At 33.1% G+C, this 20195-nt stretch overlaps 1 protein-coding gene, 1 non-coding gene and 2 pseudogenes across 3 annotated transcripts in view; 2 read left to right on the top strand and 2 right to left on the bottom strand.

Moving 5' to 3' along the window:
* The window catches only part of LOC149062218 (uncharacterized), a 510544-nt pseudogene that overhangs the window by 83761 nt on the left and 406588 nt on the right, over positions 1-20195 (bottom strand). The window lies entirely within an intron of this gene.
* Positions 7217-8821, top strand: LOC149062244 (uncharacterized; annotated as a pseudogene).
* LOC149062243 (uncharacterized) lies at positions 10902-12713 on the top strand. Its single transcript, XM_089221649.1, has one exon. It carries the CDS (start codon positions 10902-10904, stop codon positions 12711-12713), a length of 1812 nt encoding a protein of 603 aa, XP_089077775.1.
* On the bottom strand, positions 19615-19686 carry TRNAD-GUC (transfer RNA aspartic acid (anticodon GUC)). Its single transcript has one exon. It is a non-coding gene; the product is annotated as a tRNA-Asp (tRNA).

Raw genomic sequence — 20195 nt, 5'->3', positions numbered from 1 at the left:
ACGTAGTTCTTGTCTAATTATTTTATTCGGTCTCGTAAATAAGTCGTTTTCACATTTTCTTTTGATCCGGGAATTTACTATTTGTATACTAACGATATTTTCTGGAATAATGTTATGATTGTGTTCGTTAATTCGTCCCTCAATTCGTGGTACTTTGGGTTTACTTAATAATGCTCCTGAAAATCTTCGGCCAGAAGAATGGGCTATTTTGTAAGATCTTATTAAAGTATTGAAGCCCTTTGAAGAGTCTACTAAAGCTATAAGTGGACAAAGATACATGACTGCGTCATTAGTAATAGTAATTGTTCAAGGGCTCTTTAAAGTTTATAATAGTTTAAGAAAAACTAACCTGGCACCAAGAGTTTTACATGTGGTTGATAAACTTATAGCTAATATGAATGAAAGAGACGGATTTAGAAATTTAGAAAAAAGTAAAACTCTTTCAAGATGCACATTTTTTGACCCACGATTTAAACACATTCCATTTAACCGTAATGATACTCTATTGAATACTACAAAAAATGATTTAATAGAAAAAAACGGCAAACATTATTCGTAGCAAATATACCGAAGAGTATGAATCAGTAAGTTTGGCAGATGTTAACACACCTCCCAATAGCGAACAACCGTCTATATGGGATGATATTGACAGTTGTGTAGCCAAGTCAACACCTATTGGAACTGCAACATCAAGAACTATTGTGGAACTGCACAGACCACAGTTATAATTACCAAAATTTGATTTTTTGGCCAAAAATACATAAAAAAATTACTAAATTGACTAAAAATAATTGCCTTTATTCTAAAGTAACATAATTGAAAAATTGTATTCTTTTTTGTTGCTTAATTAGTAAGTAAGAATTATAAAAGTTTAATACTAAATAATGGCACATTACATAACTAGAAATAATTTAACCGAAAATTTAAATTATTTTAAAATGCTAACCTCAGGAATTATAAATAAATCAATAATATTATAATAAAATTTGAATAGAACTTAAAAATATATGTAAAAATATGCAGTTTCTTAAAAACTTAAGTCAATTGTTATTTTTGATTACCCGCATGATGACATTTATATTATTATTCTTATAATTCAATAAAAATAAAAATTATAAAATTGTGTTCTTAAATTGTATGCTTATTGTTTCAGACTTTCAAAAGTTTATTATAACTTCTTTGACTAAAATTAAATACAATTTAACTGCATTAAGCCACACTGTAAATGCATCAAACATGATTTTGGAGAGTGGAGGTACATTGATTTCTTCAAACCTACCAAACACATTTCAAGAAGCTTTTATCTTGATGAAATTTTTCCAATAAAGTCAATTAATGAACTTGAGGATTTATAACAAAAAATTGATTTTGATAAACAGTTCAGATTGAATGTAGTATGTTAAAATTATAGACGAGTGTCAAAAAATACTTTTGTTCATTTTGTATTATTTGACTTTTTTTTTATTAAACTCAATTGTAGATTTCAAAATTAACATTGTTGGTTGGAACTAAAAGTGTTGGCGACAGTGTCAGAAGGCTGATGGCGAAAATGTTTGAAGACAAAGTTTTAATTGAATTTTCTTTACAAGGGTTTAAGAAAAAAAAATCTTTCAAACTATGCAAAGTTTATCGTTTATTGATTGGTAAGTTTATTATGTTTAAATCTGTTTATAATGTAACCCATTTTTATATAGATGCAATTAGAGTTCATCCAAAGTTTCAAAACCTAATTGATAGAGAATTTGATGTGCCACTAGCGACATGGTTGGCCCATGCTAAGTATAGGATGATCAACAAAAATAATGATAATACTGCTACGATGGAGTGAATTTTTTTTTAAACTAATTATGAATAAATTATGATTAATAGTGTATTTGAAAGTACTAAATATTTTGTTTATTTTAACAGTAAAAACAATACAGTTTTCATTCTTGTTTTTTTTGTTTTTATTCAAAGTGATAAAAAATGTGTATAAAAATCAAAAATATAATAATAATTTTTAACAATCATTTGTAATATATTAGATATGCCTGTACTGCACAGAAGACATACAAATTGATTTGTTTTATTTTTTACATGTTATTATTACTTTTGTTAGTTATTATAGTACATTAGTTGTACTAATAATATTCTATTTGGAAGAAATTTTAGTGCTTGAACAATAATTATTTGTTTCACAATTTCTTATGTTTGACATAGTATAAGTTGTCAAGTTTTTACTACAGTTCTCATCTCAATCTGTAGCTAGGGAGGTTAAGGTGTTAGGAATGTTAAAGAGGAGTATCAAGAACGAATCTGGTTATGCTGATTCAATCATTATATGGTTGAACATGTATAATAGCTAGCTGCATTACCGTCCAAATTGTTAGCAATTTTTTTCTCTGGCTGATTTGAAATCATATTATTTTTTTTCTATTATCTAATATTTTCTAGTTTCTTATTTGTTTTCTTCAATTTTTTGCTTTTTACCATTTTATGACCTTTTTATGTTTTAATTGAAATATTATTGAAACGTTTACACAAACATTTTAAGAACATTTTAAAGATTTTAATCTTGTTGAAATAACATTATACTAATAATTAAGGAATATTTTCCCAACTTAAAATAAATATTTTTAGAACATTATTTTATTAATAATTCAGCAATATTATATTTAAAATATTTTAGAAACCCGAAATAAAGTGGCCAAATAATGATGATGAAACATTTGAAGAACATTAAAATTACATTACTATAAATAATTTGAAATATTAGCGGAACATTGTTATTTAATTTCCAACATTTTAAAAATGTTCTGTGAAACTAATTTTGCCATCTGGGATTGGTATTGTTAAATTGAGATAAAATTTCGTTTTGACTTCTGGTTTTTACTGTCGGGTTTGTAAAATTGTCCAGTAGCAGTAAATTGAACGAATATTCAAGCATTAATAAATAAAAGCTAAAATACCATATTTTATTACGTTTTAATAATAATAGTAATTAATCAAAAATTGATAAATCAAAAAACCGACTACCGGATGTTTTTCTAATACGGTATACAAATAAAAAACCTCTTAAACGTTTTTCGATATTTCGACATTTTTTCCCGGACCCAAAAGCCAAGTGGGTCCGTGAAAAGCGGTCGGAAAATCGATAAATCAAAAAACCGACTACCGGATGTTATTCTAATACGGTATACGAATAAAAAACCTCTTAGACGTTTTTCGATATTTCGACATTTTTTCCCAGACCGGCCAAAAGCCATGTGAAAAGTCGATATACACAATTTTATGTGATCACGTAGTATATAATTATTATTGTGTTATATAAAATTATTGTTATGGCAACACTGCGTAGTATTGCTGTTGTGATAATATTGTGGCAGTGATATGGACTTAGAAATTTTTTGACGTTTTTTTCTCCGGACCCAAAAGCCAGAGTTCAACCTAATTTATAATTTGTAACATTGTTATCTTATCTTAAATAATAAAAAGTTTAAGAAAAGACTGATAATTAATATTTTTTTTCTAATATATGCAATATCAATATCCTAATTTAATTAAATGTATTAAAAAAACCCTTTGTAGGGCAATGCTAATATGGTATATTATACTTATTAATTTTTTTTTTTTTTTATTAGAAATAAGGCTTCGACATCGCCGGTCATTAGCCTGGAGTAGGTTTACAGTGTAACTGATAAGTAAAGCTAGTACAGAAGAAAGGAAAAAAAAAAAAGAAAGGTTAATTTTTACAAATTTTAGGGACTTGAAAATACGGAGCAGGGTTTATACAATGTTAAAAATTATTAATAAGGTTAGTATTAGTTAGAAATAAGATAATTTTATTGATATTTTTTTGATTAAGGGCTTCTTCAATATTCTGTGGTATTCCCAGGTGGTTTCGTATGTGGCGGTATTTTGAGCAATGTAAAATTATGTGTTGGACAGTGAGGTCAGCGTGTCATTCATCGCAGGTGGATGGAGGGCTTTTGTTGATGAGGTAGGAATGAGTAGAGAATGTGTGCCCGATTTTACATCTAGTGATTGAGACTTCTTGTCGTCTGTTAAGGTGATAAGGTGAGTTCCATTTCTTTGTATCCCTTTTTGTTGTCTTGAGTTTATTAGTGGGGGGGGGGAACGGTATCCCAAAAATGTTGCCATTTAGAATATATTTTAAGTTTGATTGATGATTGTACGTCGTTGATCGGTAGGTCGGAAATTGTAGGGTGGGGATAATAATTCTGGTAGCGAGGTTTGCTGCTTTGTCAGCTAAGTTCGATTTTTTTTTAGGTTGATTTCAGTATTTTTTGGATATGTTGCGTGATTTCGTTTGACGGTAGTGGGTTATGAAGGGCTGTTAGAGCGCTGAGTGAATCGCTTAGAAATAAATGTGGTTTGAGGTGATCTTCTTGGCTAATATGGTTGCTTTATAAATGGCTTGAGTTTCGGCTGAGAATATACTGGTTTCAGGTGGGAGTTTGTGAAGGAGTGTGATATTATTTTCTGAGATAGCAAAGCTGACACCGTGGGTGGATTTTGATGCATCAGTATAAATTTTGGTGAAGTGTGGGTACTGGTCTTGTATAATTTCATAAAATTTTGAGGTGATGATGTTTGGATTTGTGTTGTGTTTGCTATGGTGGAGAAGTTCGGTATTGATTTTGATTTGCCAAAGCCAAGTGGGGTGGTTTGGATATGTGATTTTGTTTTTCACAGATGTGTGTATATTGAGGTCAATTATTAGTTTGGAGAATATGACACATATGTGAGATACTTATTAATTATTACTTACAACTTGTCACAAAAAAAAAAATAATAATAATAATCTATTTTTCATTTAATTTATGATTGTATTTTTCCTGTGGCCTATAACTATAAGGCTAATGGCTATGAAGGGAAATCATTCCATAGTTTTTTTTTTTAAATAAGTGATTAAAACACCCAAACAAAAAACACGTTTAAACATAAGTTTAAAACGTTTTAAACAATATTGATGATGTTTATAATGAAATGTTTAAAACAGTTTTAAACGTTTTGATTAAAACACTTTGTTTTAAACATACCAACTCTGGACAGAGGTAACAATCCACCGTTTTTCTTATGTTTTTTTTTTTTTTTAATATCCATATATTATTTAAATATTGTTCAAAAATTTGGCGTAGTCTCAAATCGATATCGACTTCCCGGTATAAGCATATAATATCCCGAAACGGAAAAAATGAATTTAAAACTATTTCATATTTAATTCATATATTGTATTATTTCCTTAACTGTTAGAAAATGGAAAATCAGAATGCTATATAGAAAATAAGAATTTTGACATTCAGTGAAATGTTCATGTATTTGCAGTTGTTTGTTTTTGAATTAGATCAAAATGAGAAAATCGTTACATGAGAAATCAAAATATGAATATCCAATGTTGCAAAAATATTAAAGATTGTATTGTATTAAGTATTATACTTAATGATAAGCAATATTACTTTATTAAGTATCATTATTAATATATTATGGTAAATTTAATATGCATATAATAAACACATTTTGTTCTTAAACTATTATTACTTCTTATAACACCTACCTATTTTTTAAATAGGTACCTAGTTTATTAAAGTTTAATTAACTTTCATTACATAATATACTTTTGAAAATAAAAGTATTATTTTCTAACTACATTGATATTTGAATAAACTTATTTTAATGTTAATTTAACCAATATTTATATTTTGAATTACGCCAAAATAGTTTTTAAAACACGCGTCATGCAAAGTATTAAATTGACCTAGTTTTAAACCCAGAGTAGTAGTTTCTACAGTTAAAATAGCATTTATTGGTTATTTAATTTAACTTGTAATAGTGTTGATTTAACAACAATTAATTTTGATTTTAAACTCGATTTAGTTTTTCCAACTGTTAAATAAGCATTTATCAGTTATTTAGTTTCACTTATAGCTGTGATGATTTGATAACAGTCCACTTTGTTTTGAAACGGATTGAAGTTGCACCGACATTATTTGGTGTTAAAACAAGTATTTAAAAATGTCAATAATCGTTCCTACGAGTGTTAAAAAATGTAGGTAAACCCAATAATGTTAAATCAACTGCAGACTAGCCTTAGCTCAAAAACGACGATCAATTGTGATCTATGTTTTCTATACGTGTGGTTGTACGATTTTTAATGATTATTTATATAAATGTGGACCGTAAAAATCGGCAATACCGGTGTGTGATGTACACGCCGTAGACAAAGTATTCGTATTTGATAATTAACAATTTGTAAACTTAATTACACCCTCATATCTCGCCAAATAATATTGGCCTTACAGATTTCGGACCTATGAACAATTGTGATTTATTTAACATCTTTAGTTCAATTTCGAAGTATCTAAGTCATCACGATAATACTTGCGAAGTCGAGTTTGAAAAAACTTCGTTACTGCAATCACTTATAAAAACTACAGCCGTCAGCTGGATGACTACAGGGTTTTTGATATTTTTACACAAAACTACCAGGGATGGTAGCTGGAGACGTGTGTAATCTAATAGTGTAGGTTTCAAGTCGGTCGGCCTATTACTATTATTCGATTTTAAATTAATTTTTTGAAATCGAAATTTGCACAACTGCCGGGTGATTTCGCCGTGCACGACCAACATACAGCCGTTACACCATGAACATAATATTAAAACACATCATTACAAAATTCTGACTATGCAGGTGGCAGTTGACGTTTATAAGTACGAGGTTTGACGAGATAGTGACTAGTGAGTCGGCGGTCCGTGAACGATAAAAAGATCGCCGACGGACGGTAAGCTTCGTGGCCGTCGCCAGGTCTGTGCGAGTGTTCGATACGGCGGACGCAGCGAACCTGGTGGCGTCACAGAGGCAACTCGAGCTACGAGGCATCATGACGTGGCAATGGTACGATATACGATATATCATAACTTTGAAAAATTGGTAAAAAAAAACTACTGCCCTTACACCTTTAAAAAAAGCGGGTAAGTCGTGGATGTCGCCCTGCGGTTACAAGTGGTTACTGTAATGGATGGAATTAAATTTGAACCAATGATATTGTAACGTCACAGAATTTTGACGCTTTTTTTTATTAGAATATTACATAATATCATTATTATAATCAGTTGTCTCCTCGCAGTCTTAGCGTTCAGACGTGTTTTCTTTGTGTCGTACTACTTATATTATCTCGCTGCGTATTATCGCTCTTATTTTAGTTGTGCGTTAATTATGCCGTCGTCATGGGGCGGCACAAATCGTGCCGGCCAAAATCAGATTTCAAACAAGCTTAAAAATCAACAAGTCAAAAACACTGCCGGCCCCGGTTACCAGGTAGTCGGCAAAAATGGTAAGCCAATCAAAAATACTTCTTGTCCAATTTCACCAAGTTTTCAACAAATTATTGAAAACCCGCCGATTCTAGATATATCTAGCTCCGCATTTAATTATAGCTCTTTATCTACACAAACCGCAATTACGCCTGGGTCTACGGCTATCGATATGGATGTGATCGTTAATGATCGTTTTAATGAGTTCGATACTGGTTCTACGTCTTCTTCACTCAATGCTACTTCTATTCAATCTACCTTCACTACCAACAACGATATGTCCAACACTAATAAACATATCAACTTATTACAAAAGTCGTTTGCACCAGATTATATCGGGCCTATAACTATTCTCGTTGAAAGTACGGACGCTAATATAAATTTAGGAAACTGGCATCCTATTAAGGCCGCTAAATTTTTCTCTAACAATTTCTCTGGTATTACTAATATTAAACCTGCGGGTTCAAAAAAAATAAAAATTTCTTTCGACACAATTTTTAATGGTAATTGCTGCTTGAATTCAAACATCTTAAAAGAGAATAACTTTAATGCAATTATACCTTCTACGCTAATTTTTTCTTACGGAATAATAAAATTAGACACTGCAGTCTCAGAAGCTGAATTTTTCGAAGGCGTCCGATCTTCAGTCAAAACTGATGCATTCAAACTCATCAGTATTAAAAAAGATGATAAAATCGTTCAAACCCGTATAGTTGAACTTAAATTCGTCGCTTCGAAAATACCATCCATAATCTCTGTATTTAATATGATTTTTGATGTCAAGCCCAGTGTCCGGTCTCCCGTTCAATGCAATCGTTGTCTACGTTTTGGACATACACAAAAATATTGTCGTAGCTGTCCCAGGTGCAGTCACTGCGGTGAAAACAATCATTCGGTTGATTTATGCCCACGCGCTCAAGCCACTGATCCTATATGTCTCTTCTGTAAGCAACCTCAGTTAGCCACTGATCGTAGTTGCCGTGAATGGACCACTCAAAAAGAAATTAAACACATCATGGCCACCGAAAATATTTCCTATAAAGATGCCTTAATTTTTAAAAAAAATAATTGTTACACTACTGCTTTTTCTTTTTCTAATATTGTTAAGAGCGAGCCTCCAATTTCTGAAATATTAAAACCAAATATCTCCCTAGAGGAAGAAAACTTCCCCAAGCTAAATAATCACCATCATTATTTCAATTCTAGGAAGACAAAACAAAAATCTCGCTCCTCGATTAATAAAGACAAATTAAATTTACCAGTTGAACCTCATTTTTCTTCACCTAATGGTTGCTGTTTAACCAATCTCCCTAATCAAAGCCTTACCGAAGACAATAACTCTGCTGATCTATCTTGAATCCATTCTCTTTCTCTTAAGCTCTCTGAATCTCTTATAAATTCCCCCTCCCTATTTTCCCCTTTCTCACCCGCCTCTCTTCAGTCCCTAATTGAATCTTCTCTAAATTCACTCCTTAATATTCCAGATTCTAATTTCACTTCTGATTAGTCTTGTATTATACACCAAATGTACTCACCACAGTTTAAGAAAATACTAAATATATTGACTCAAAAACTAACATATTACAATATCAAAATAATTTAAATTACCATGGCTTTTTTACAAAAATATAAAAACCAGAATATCTCAAACAATTACACTAACATTATTCAGTGGAATGTGAGAAGTCTCCCTGCACGTCTCCCATCCTTACAACACCTCTTATCCGATCATAAATGCTCAATTGCACTTCTCTCTGAAACCTGGCTTTTACCTTCACGTGCCCTTACAATGCCACAGTTCATAATCTATAGATCCGACCGCTCTGATGGCTATGGTGGTGTAGCTATTGCTGTCCATAACTCCTTCAAATCCAAACTAATTCCTTTAGATATCGCTACCAGAAATAGATTTACCCACTGTAAAATTGACATCATAGGTATCGAAGTGCATCTTATCAATTCACACCCTCCTTTAAAATTTTGGTCCTGCTACATCCCCAGTAATTCTAATGTTCCTTCCAATTTATGGCATGAATTTTTTAACCTGATATCGCATAATACGCTACTGGGTGGCGATTTTAATGCATTTCATCCCGCTTGGGGCTCTCAACTTGCATCCCGCCGTGGTTCTCAGATCTATGATTGCATTAACTCATTAAGTCTTTGTTCTCTCAACGATGGTAGTCCTACACATGTGGGTCGCCCCAACTCAACTAACTCAGCAATTGACTTATCTTTTTGTTCCCCTGATATAATCTGGTATCTATCTTGGCAAGTCCTCAATGATCCTCACGGTAGCGATCATATCCCCATTATCATAACAGCTAATTTTAACAGAATCACTGATCCTGTACGATCTTGTTCCGCCTTGGATTCCTCACCTCCAATCTACTTACCCTTTAACTTCAATAAAGCCAACTGGTCATCGTATTCTCTTCAAATTCATAATTCTATCTCTTCATTGACAAATTCTTCCTCTCCAGTTTTTTCCTATTCTACCTTCACTAGTATTATAAGCAACTCCGCCGATTCTACAATTCCTAAGAAAAGATTAAATACCAATCCTTATCCACCCTCCCCTCCCTGGTGGAATTCTGACTGTACCGAAGCTGTCAAAAACAGAACCCTTCTTTTTAGAAACTTTCGTCGCTCAGGCTCCATGTCTGACTTTATTAATTACCGAAACGCTTGTGCCCAAACCACCAGACTATTAAAAAATGAAAAGAGGAAAAAATGGAAAAAATTTTGTTCAAATCTAAATCCATCTTTCCCCATACATCACCTTTGGTCAAAAGCTAATCGCTATAAAAACTGTATCAACCCTGTCAGACCCCCAGATAATGACGATTGGTTCGAATCTTTTTGTTTTAAAGTCGCTCCGTGCTATGTCCCTTCTATATCAGAGGTTTGCCCTTCTGATCACTCTCTATACTCTCCACCTCATGTTCACACTAATATTTTTACTATGTCAGAATTAAATTTAGCCATATCTTCACGGAAATCTACTGCGTCCGGTCTTGACAACATATTACCTCCCTTCAAATGCTCTGGTTTACCTTTTATCTATTATGAATAACATTCTATCATCTTATCAGGTTCCTCCTTCATGGACATCCTATCGTGTCATCCCTATCCCCAAACCTAATTCTAATGTTTCTTTTCGTCCAATTGCTCTCTCTTCCTCTCTTTGCAAAGTTTTCGAATATATGCTGAAAACAAGACTTGATTGGTGGCTAGAATCCAACTCTGTTTTACCTGCAAATTTGTTTGCTTTTAGGAAGGGCTTGGGTACCATGGAATGCCTCTCGACTTTCATTGGTCACATTTACCATGCTTTTAATAATAAGGAATTCCTTGTCGCCACATTTGTTGACATCCGCGGCGCCTTCGATTCCGTGAACATTCCTACCCTCATTACCTATCTTCTCTCATTAAATGTCCCCCCTAAGTTCTGTAATATTCTGTCTGCTCTCTTCAATTTCAGAAATCTTGTTTTCTTCTCTCCCTTTGGATCGTCAAATACTCGATCCACTTTCACTGGCCTTCCACAAGGTAACTGCCTTAGCCCAATCCTGTTCAATGTATATATGAGTATTGTTGAAAAGCATCTTTCCCAGTCTGGTCATGAATGTCTTATATACGCTGATGATTTAATAATATTCTCTTCTAATAAACATCTTAACCTTGCTATTGATAACCTCAACTCTGCCCTGAAGGATCTGAATGATATCCTAATCAAAGTGTCTTTTGATGTTGCCCCTGAAAAATGCAAATCAATCATTTTCACTCGTCGTAGATATTTAAATAACCTTAATACACATCTCAACAATTATGTTATCCCTTTTGTTCCCAGTATTACCTATCTTGGCATCACTCTCGACCCCAAATTGCGCTGGATTCCACATATTTCAACTCTCACGGCGTTTGTTTCTCGATGGTCCAACTTCCTCCGATCAGTAACTGGTACTTGGTGGGGCTCTCACCCTTCAAGTCTATTATCTATATATTTGTCTATTATACGCTCCAAACTTGATTACGGATGCTTTCTTTTCGGATCGGCTTCCTTTTCAAATTGGAAAAAAATCAATAAACTCCAAGCCTCATGCATCAGAACCATTATGGGTTACATCAGTTCTACACCTTGCCCTGCTATGGAAGTTGAATCTACCTGCCCACCATTTAATATCATATGCCGCTGGCTTGCCGGCAAATTTCTCTTGAAATCATTATCCTATAGCGATCACCGTATCTTTGACACTTATTACTCACTGTACCTTAATTGGCGATATGTTCCTAAATCTATGCCCGTATTATCAGTTATAGCACATTCTATCTCAAATTTCCATCAATATATTATTAATTCAACTAAACTCCCTCTTTACGAGCAATCCTACGACTCTCTTATCTTTTCCCCTCAGATTCATACTGATAATAAATTTTTTGATCTATCCTCCAATGATTTTAAATTCATGTCTTCTTCCTCGGTCAATGCAGCCGTTTTGAATTATCTTAATGAACAATTTCTTAACTTCATCGCGGTTTATACTGACGGATCAGTCTCCCCTCTCTCCGCTGGATATGCGTTTTATATTCCTGATCTACAACTCTCTTTTAGCAATAACCTTCCCCCTACGTCTTCTTCCTTTACAGCTGAGTGCTATGCCATCACCGAAACCTTAAAACTTATCCAAAATTTCCCCCCCAATAATTACTTAATTGTATCAGATTCCATGTCGTGTCTCCAAGCCTTAAATTCAAACCCATTTAACTCTCATCTGTCTCCACTTATTCTTCGCATCAAGTCTCTTATTTTTACATTAAATCAAATTAACTATAACATCCACTTTCTTTGGGTTCCTAGTCATACAGGCATATATGGTAATGAAGTTGCAGACCACCTGGCTAAATCTTCATCCAATCTCATCTTTCCTTCCATTTATCAACTCCCCCATTCTGACTTCACACCTCTTATAAAACTATACTCTACTAATATTTGGTTCTCTCTCTGGAACAATCTACCTGCTGAATTCGCCTCAAGTTACAGAAATATTACACCAAATATCCTTAAAAAAACCTGGTTCAATAACCTACACTTACATAGACCATATATAGTACAATTTAATAGGCTACGCATGGGGCATCACCTTCTACCCAGCCACTTCTTTAAACTTGGCCTTAATGATTCTCCATTCTGTACTCTTCACCTGAATGAATGCATTTGTGACTTATCCCATATTCTACTTGACTGCCCTGCCCTACAACTCAAACGCATTATTTTAGTTAATGAACTTAAGACTCTTGATATCCCCTTAAATATCCACTCCATACTTAATACAAAATCTACTACCGCCATTAAATTAATAATTACCTTTATATTAGATGCTGGCTTTATTATTTAATATGTATTATAATGTTTAATGTATAATGTGTTTTATGTATCATCTCTGTAATAGTCGAGCTGTCATAGTTGTATACTAATAGCTAATAAAAATAAAAAAAAAAATCATTATTATAATCTTATAATATGTCCACGTCCTTTTATTATATAACTCATAGTATTTCCATAATCTCTATTATTATGCATGCGCTCATTAAATATTATAATGACAAAAACACTATTATGTAATACTAGTCCCCTGACCTCCCCCACATGCAGTGACCATCGCGTCGATATCGCAGAGGGCGCTCCGCCGTTGCTGTCGGGCGTCGCGGCCCTAGCCGCAGGCGTATACGGACAGGGCAACCTGTTTCCCCACTAATGAATATTATACGAAAGTTCCCGACGCGACGCACTGACCAACCCCCTACCCAAGAACATCGAGACGCCGGAACGGCCTACGACCAGCCACCGACGTATACTGCCGAGCTGTCTGTTTTTCCACTCTCGCAACACGTCTCCCGGACTCAACATTTTTGTTATTTGTTTTCACCATCGGCGGAATACCACCATGATGGGCTGAAGTGACGTCATAGGCCCGAGGCGGGCGAAACCATCTCAAACATCATCAACTCAGTACAAGCAGTCGTCGTCAAGTATTATTTTACCCCCAACATTCCCCTTTTTTCATTTTGATTATGTATCACCCTAGTTTTTTTTATATACTCAGATTTTCCTCAGAGGTGCCCCGGTAACCATCCTGCGGAGCCGTGGGTCGTTTCCTTTAATACATCTAAGTGTATAATGCGTCATACCGACGTATGATTATCATTCCGTGCGGGTAACCGCTTGTCGGAGCCGTAGCATTATCTTATATATTTTTTCCCTGTATTTTATGCACTTTGCCATGTGCCAAATATTATATATTTTTTCTCTGTATTTTATGCACTTTGCCATGTGCCAAATATTATATATTTTTGAATTGCACTTACCATGTACCTAATTTTATATTATTTTATTCATATTGTTTAAAACACACCCTTTCCTTAAAACCGTGTAAAATATAACTATATGATTACCTTATATTTTGTCACATTTTTTTATTAATATTATTTATTTTACATTTTTTTTCCCCAATATAAATCCTCGGCATTTATTTGCCGTTGCGTGTATCAAAGCCTATGAGCTCCACCGACATGGCCACGCGGTGCGGCTCCTAGGTCACGACAGGTTAGGTTTGTGGTACTTGTTGGTTTCTAATTTGGAAAGTTTGCTCGACTATTTTATTACTGTTTCGGCGCCACTGAATATATTATTGTTTATAATTGCTTACAGTAACAGGCGATTGTTACCCCTCAGTTATATCACCGGATGAGGGGTATAAAATTATAACTATAATTATTAATAAATTAGGTATTAATTGGGTAGAAAATAGAAGTAACGAGATAATTATAACGATTAGGTTTTTCATTCATACCTACTTATGTTGTTTATTTTGTCCAAAAGGGACTGTTAGAAAACCCTGTGCTAAGTGATTACTTTTTGAAAAAATAAAAAATAAAAAAAACAAACAGTTCATAACATGAATAAGACAAGTGTGGTTCAAATTTTTATTTCTGTTTAGTAATGCATAAATAATATTTTATAAGTTTTAGTTTTCTAGTTATGATAATATCATTATAATTAAAGGGCTCCCACAGGAATTTATCAAGTGTAGGGGGCAATGTATAAATGTTAATAATTATTTTCAGTACAAATATGTTTTATACCATAGTGATTATTTGTTTTATTATAGTAATAATAGACAGGTCCATTTCGACAGCCTGTACATTTTCGACTTTCCAAATGTTCTTGTGTACATTAGTTTGCAGATAATTTGCGTGATTTTGCGGACTAATTTCCATTCGAACTACTCCATCAATTATTTTAATTTTTACTATATCTGGAAAAATAACTAAACCTTCAAACACCTCTTTATTTGAACAAATAAACTTATCAAGTTTACTTGATTTGTTAACATTCAATTGATTAATTCTTTGTACTAGATCTAGATTTAAACTTATACAAGTATTTAACCCTAAAATAGGAATACAGTTTGGATGATCTACTATTATGAACTGTACATTTTTGACAATTTCTTTAATTTTACATTTTAACACCACAGTGCCTATTGTCAGGGGCGCATTATGGGTTCACATATGGGGGGGGGGGGCAAAATTATTTTGCGCCCCTGGTGTATTTTATGAATATTAATGAAAGTATAAAAAACTTAAAAAAAAATTTACTCGCTGCGATCGCAAAATTAAGTTAATAACTTACATTGCACACAGTTATTATACCTACATAGAAATCTTATTAAATTAATTAATTAATATCTATTTGGAACTTGGAATAATAATCCTTTCTTTTAAAATAGTATTGGTAATTGGAATATTTATTGTGTAAAATGTTTATATTTCATTAACTAATAAACACCTTCTAGTAAGCAACTCCTATATTTTTAGTTATTTATGGAGTACCTATGTATTAAGCATTGACTTATAATAATAAATATATCTTTATTCTTTATTAACAGTAAAATATTATTACATATTATAAAACTATTTAAATGACAAATATGGAACAATACTAATTAAAATATTTTTTTTCTTATTTTTTTGTTGACAAACTCTTTTATAATACTTGACCAATCAATACTTCTAAGCATCTCATTTTCTATTGACAGCAATGAAAGGGAAGATGTTTTATCTTGAGATAAGGTGGATCTTAAATAATTTTTAACTCGTCGAAGCACTGAAAATGATCTTTCACCACTCGCATTGGTACAAGGCATACAAGCAAAGATTCTTAAAATTATAAGAACATTAGGAAAGGTAGCTTTTAATGGAGAATTAGATCATTTTTTTAACAGTCCGTTCATAGATAAATCATTATTGTGAAATGATTCAGTATTTTTTTTGAATTGAATAACTTCTTCAACAAATGATGTATTCAAATCTTCAGTATATATACTTACAATGTTCAATGCACTTTGACGAACACTTTAAGTATCCGAACGATTCAAATCAAACAAAAAACCAAAGTTTTTATTAATAACTAGATAGGCTGCCTTTCGTTCATTTAAATTTGAACATAACGTAATGTTAAATTACATTACGTATTTAATAATTACATTATTAAATGTTTTAACATAATGTTAAAAATCTTTCTTCAGAATTTCCATTTGGTTTTATGTACCGAATCACAACAGTTAATTGACCTTGTTTACTGATATCTGGAGTAGAATCTACTATGATTGAAAAGTACTTAGCTTCAATTATTTCAGCAACAATTTTTCTTAGAACCAAATTGTTCATTAAACCTAAAAACTCATCACATATTATCGAGGATAGATATGAAACATTGCCTTTCCCTTGGTTACCGTATTTAGAAATATGTTCCGACAAAAAAGGATCAAATTTAGCTATAAGTTCTAAACATCCCATATAATTGCCATTATGTACTGAGCCAAATTCATTATTTTTACCACGGAATGGTAGTCCTTTTTCAGCCAAGAAAGTAATTGTTGCAATAACTCGATGGAGAACATTAGTCCAATAATCCAGTTTTGATTTCATTTCTTCGTGTAACATTTTATCCCAACAAAAACACTTCTTCAACTCCGTGTAAAAAAACACTAGTCATCTATAAGACTTCAGCATTATAAATATGTGATATCATAAATAAATGCTAAGTTAACTTAAATTTGAAAAAAACTAGTAATTTATAATACTTAAACATTATAAAGCTGTGATATCAAGAATAAATGCTAAGTAAATTAAATTTTAAATTAATTGATTCTATCTCAATCATTTATTTACTTGGCTAGAATTTATTTTCTTTATAAATTAATAACTAAGACTTTTTTATAAAACAAATTTAGTATCATTTGTCATGGAAATTTTCTAAATAGTCCAGTTATGAATAGACATGTTTATTCGCCGAAATATATAAATTCTAGCCAAGTAAATAAATGATTGAGATAGAATCATTTAATTTACTTAGCATTTATTCTTGACATCACAGCTTTATAATGTTTAAGTATTATAAATTACTAGTTTTTTTCAAATTTAAGTTAACTTAGCATTTATTTATGATATCACATATTTATAATGCTGAAGTCTTATAGATGACTAGTGTTTTTTTACTTAGCAATTTTTTACACGGAGTCGACAAAGTATTTTTGTTAGGATATCAGTAGTTTTTTTATAACATATTTTTATGTACTGGCATGTAATATGTAATTTTTTATGTTTTTATTAATTTATTTTATTATTATGTTTGTTTATTTAATATACTCTAATTTTTTTTAAAAATCATATTCAATTTTTTTTTTAATCATATTCAATTTTTTTTCCATTATTATAATATTTTTACCCCCTCGAGGCCATCGTTCAAAACGTATTGCAGTGTAATTACATCGTAGCCATTTATCTATTATCTTTATTAAACATTCATCCATACACATTGTATTTATCGTTTTTTTATTCTCAATAATTTCTCCTTTTTCGTAACTTCTGTTTATATGTTTTAGAAACCATTTTAGAAATAAAGAATCACAAATAATAATATAAATAAATAATATAGTAATATAGCTGGTAGTATGGCCTACTACAACTACAACAAATAAAATGAGATAACAAATAAAACGTAGTTTTTCTACCGGCGCGGCGGCGGCTATACGCATCTACATCGAACGTCGCCAAAAATATGAATGTCATGACAAAATAATTTTAATTAAACATTTTTTATTTTGTCATGATGAATGTCGATAACAGAAATTACGAATACGATAAGCAAGACGCGGGCAACGGCGGGAACCGCAAGTCCGCAAGTCGCAACCGCTGCCCAGTGTACGACCGCGACGAATATGTATACGGAATAGAGGGGGTAATACGGTCTCGTGCGCTGCTGCGTGAAACGTAATAACTAAAAACGGTCAAGCCTCAAGCACAATATATTTTTGCTTCAAAAATACTTGATTTTTTTGCTAATATATTTGTTATTATTCAACCAATTTTTTCGAAAATGACAAAGGTATGATCTACAAATCATGCCCGATCTATTGATACCACAAACAGACCAATCCGTTCATTCATTAGGTCTGTAGCCCTGGCTAAAGAAAACGGGCAAATTTACACACATTCAATGGGCAAACTCTGGCTCGTGTAATATACTACGGTAGTGACCGCTTCGCTTTTTTTTACGTAGCTTCGCGCCACTACCGTCGCGCTGGATCAATTGAAGTAGCATTTTTTTGTGTTCTTGAAAACCAAATTCTAATTGATTCACCGTGTTGTTGGCCTTCTTCATGACATTTTACTTTTTCTTCACATTTACCCCAGCTTTTTAATCCAAATTTTAAATTTCCAAGATTACTTTTTTTGTTAGAAAAAAGAAGGCACTGGAAACAAAATAATGCATTAGCTGAACAAGAGTATAAGAGCCACTCTCTATTGGTAATTGGCCCATTATGCAATGTTCTTACAAAGATACTTCTAGGCAGTTTCCGGAAATATTTTCCACACATTCGTCCAGTTGTATTAAAATTAATTTTTTTAACATCTTGAATTGGTTGATTCAAAATAAAATAGTCTATTAAACTTGAATTAATTTTTTTATTTGGCAGGGTCTTTTGACAAAATGGTTTATGTTTGCCGTGCTAAGTACTGCAACAGTAAAAGAGTTGCAAATTATTTGTATTATTATTAACAATTTAATATACCAGTTGTTTTAAATATTTTTTATTATTATTAAATTACCTACCAGTTATTACCTTTAAGTATCCATAAATATATTACCTTTGATTGATTGTTTGAATTGCAAAAAATGTTTAATCTATACTTAAACATTAAAATATATTTACTTCATTATATCTTACATTGAACAATGTCAATACATTAGGAAATAGTATTCCAAAAATTATAAAGGTATATACAATTATGGACTAATTATACTAATAATTGGTTTTTAAATTATTGTTTTTTAAAAATATATTAGCTAAAAGATTTATTTAAACACATTTTTACTAATGTAATATTTACATAATAAATTGATACTTTATAAAGTAGATATGTACATATTAATAATTTATATAACTGTTGAATGAGTCTAAAGTTAAAAATATGAATTTCTGACTTAAGTTATAAAAATCATGAACTTAGAAAGTCGGACAAAATCATTTCCCAGTCGTCTATCTAGTATTTTTATATATCAGTGTCTGTAATACCTTTCCTATCTTAGTGTATACAACAGCGAATACGCGGAAATGAACACATTTTGGCGCCACCCAGTCGCGCTCTCTCATGGAACAAAGTATAGTATTAATCAAATCTTTTTTTCCATAGATGAGATTTTCGATATAACTTAATTATTCTATAATACGGTATACACTGACACGGTACGCAGCGGCAGCCAGTACAAAGTACAGGCACCGTTGCGACCGGTCTACGACTTAATCAACCACCACCACGGGTGACAACGACGCGGCACCGTCAACTCTCCCTCCACGCCGCAAAGGCTAGGCGGGACGGGAAGACAAGTCGCGCCGGACGAGTACCGGCCGCCGCCGATCGTCAACTCGTTCACCGACCGTCGTACCGATCTAGACGTTTCACCTACGGGCAAAAAAAGAAACCACCACGATCGAACGATACTAGACCACGCGATTGTATCGATCTTAACTTACACTCGACCCGTACGCGCGTTATTAATATTTGTTTTGTGATTAAACTCAATAAAACGTCTGGTTAAGACGATACCACGAAATAGTGAGTGTATTTCGTACTTTTTTTTCACCACCACACCAACACCATCTTAAATCAGCGACCGGCCTTCCGCGGACCATCACCAACATCGTCATCGCCGAAGCCGTGTCAAATTGGCTCCCCGGCGGGGAATCGAACCCCGGTCTCCCGTGTGACAGGCGGGGATACTTACCACTATACTACCGAGGACCTGGACTGTGAGCTATTGCGGCTGCCTATCGTTGATGTCGAAGGTTGTGGCCGCAACCGCCGCTCGATGTCCCCTATCCGGTCCGCCCAGCCCCTGTTGTAGATGGCCGCCCTCACCGGGTCCTGCAGTAGTTGGCGCGTAGTCACCCTACTGACCTGGGCAGCTGTCGTTGGTTGGCCCGCGTCCACTAGCCCGAGCCGCGCAATCAAGTCGGCCACCTGCTGCCACTTTTCCCCGCTTTGGCCGCTCATGTTGTCTGTAAACATCATTATTGCAGAGAAAAGATACATAATTGGTCTATGTGTTGACATCGAAAGACAAAATTAATCTATTTTAATTTCGTCCCATTGGTGCGCGTTTTAGGTAAGACACATGTAGTTTTCGTGGTGGCTGCTGGTCGGTCAGGAAAACTCCCTTCCCGACTTGCTTCGCCAACCCTACCGGTCCCCACCAATTTCGGTGCGAATCCGGCATGAAAATTACGATGTGCTTTTGATAAGTGGTGTGC

Source organism: Diuraphis noxia, unplaced genomic scaffold (genome assembly GCF_037042655.1).
Source record: "Diuraphis noxia isolate RWA-SAM2 unplaced genomic scaffold, SU_Dnox_SAM2 contig0001, whole genome shotgun sequence".
Taxonomy (NCBI): domain Eukaryota; kingdom Metazoa; phylum Arthropoda; class Insecta; order Hemiptera; family Aphididae; genus Diuraphis; species Diuraphis noxia.
The sequence above is the reverse complement of the archived record's forward strand: the minus strand, read 5'-3'. Positions and strand labels throughout refer to the sequence as shown.

Coding starts and splice junctions, on each gene's coding strand:
- LOC149062243 (XM_089221649.1), top strand. CDS start 10,902: ATGAGTATTGTTGAAAAGCATCTTTCCCAGTCTGGTCATGAATGTCTT.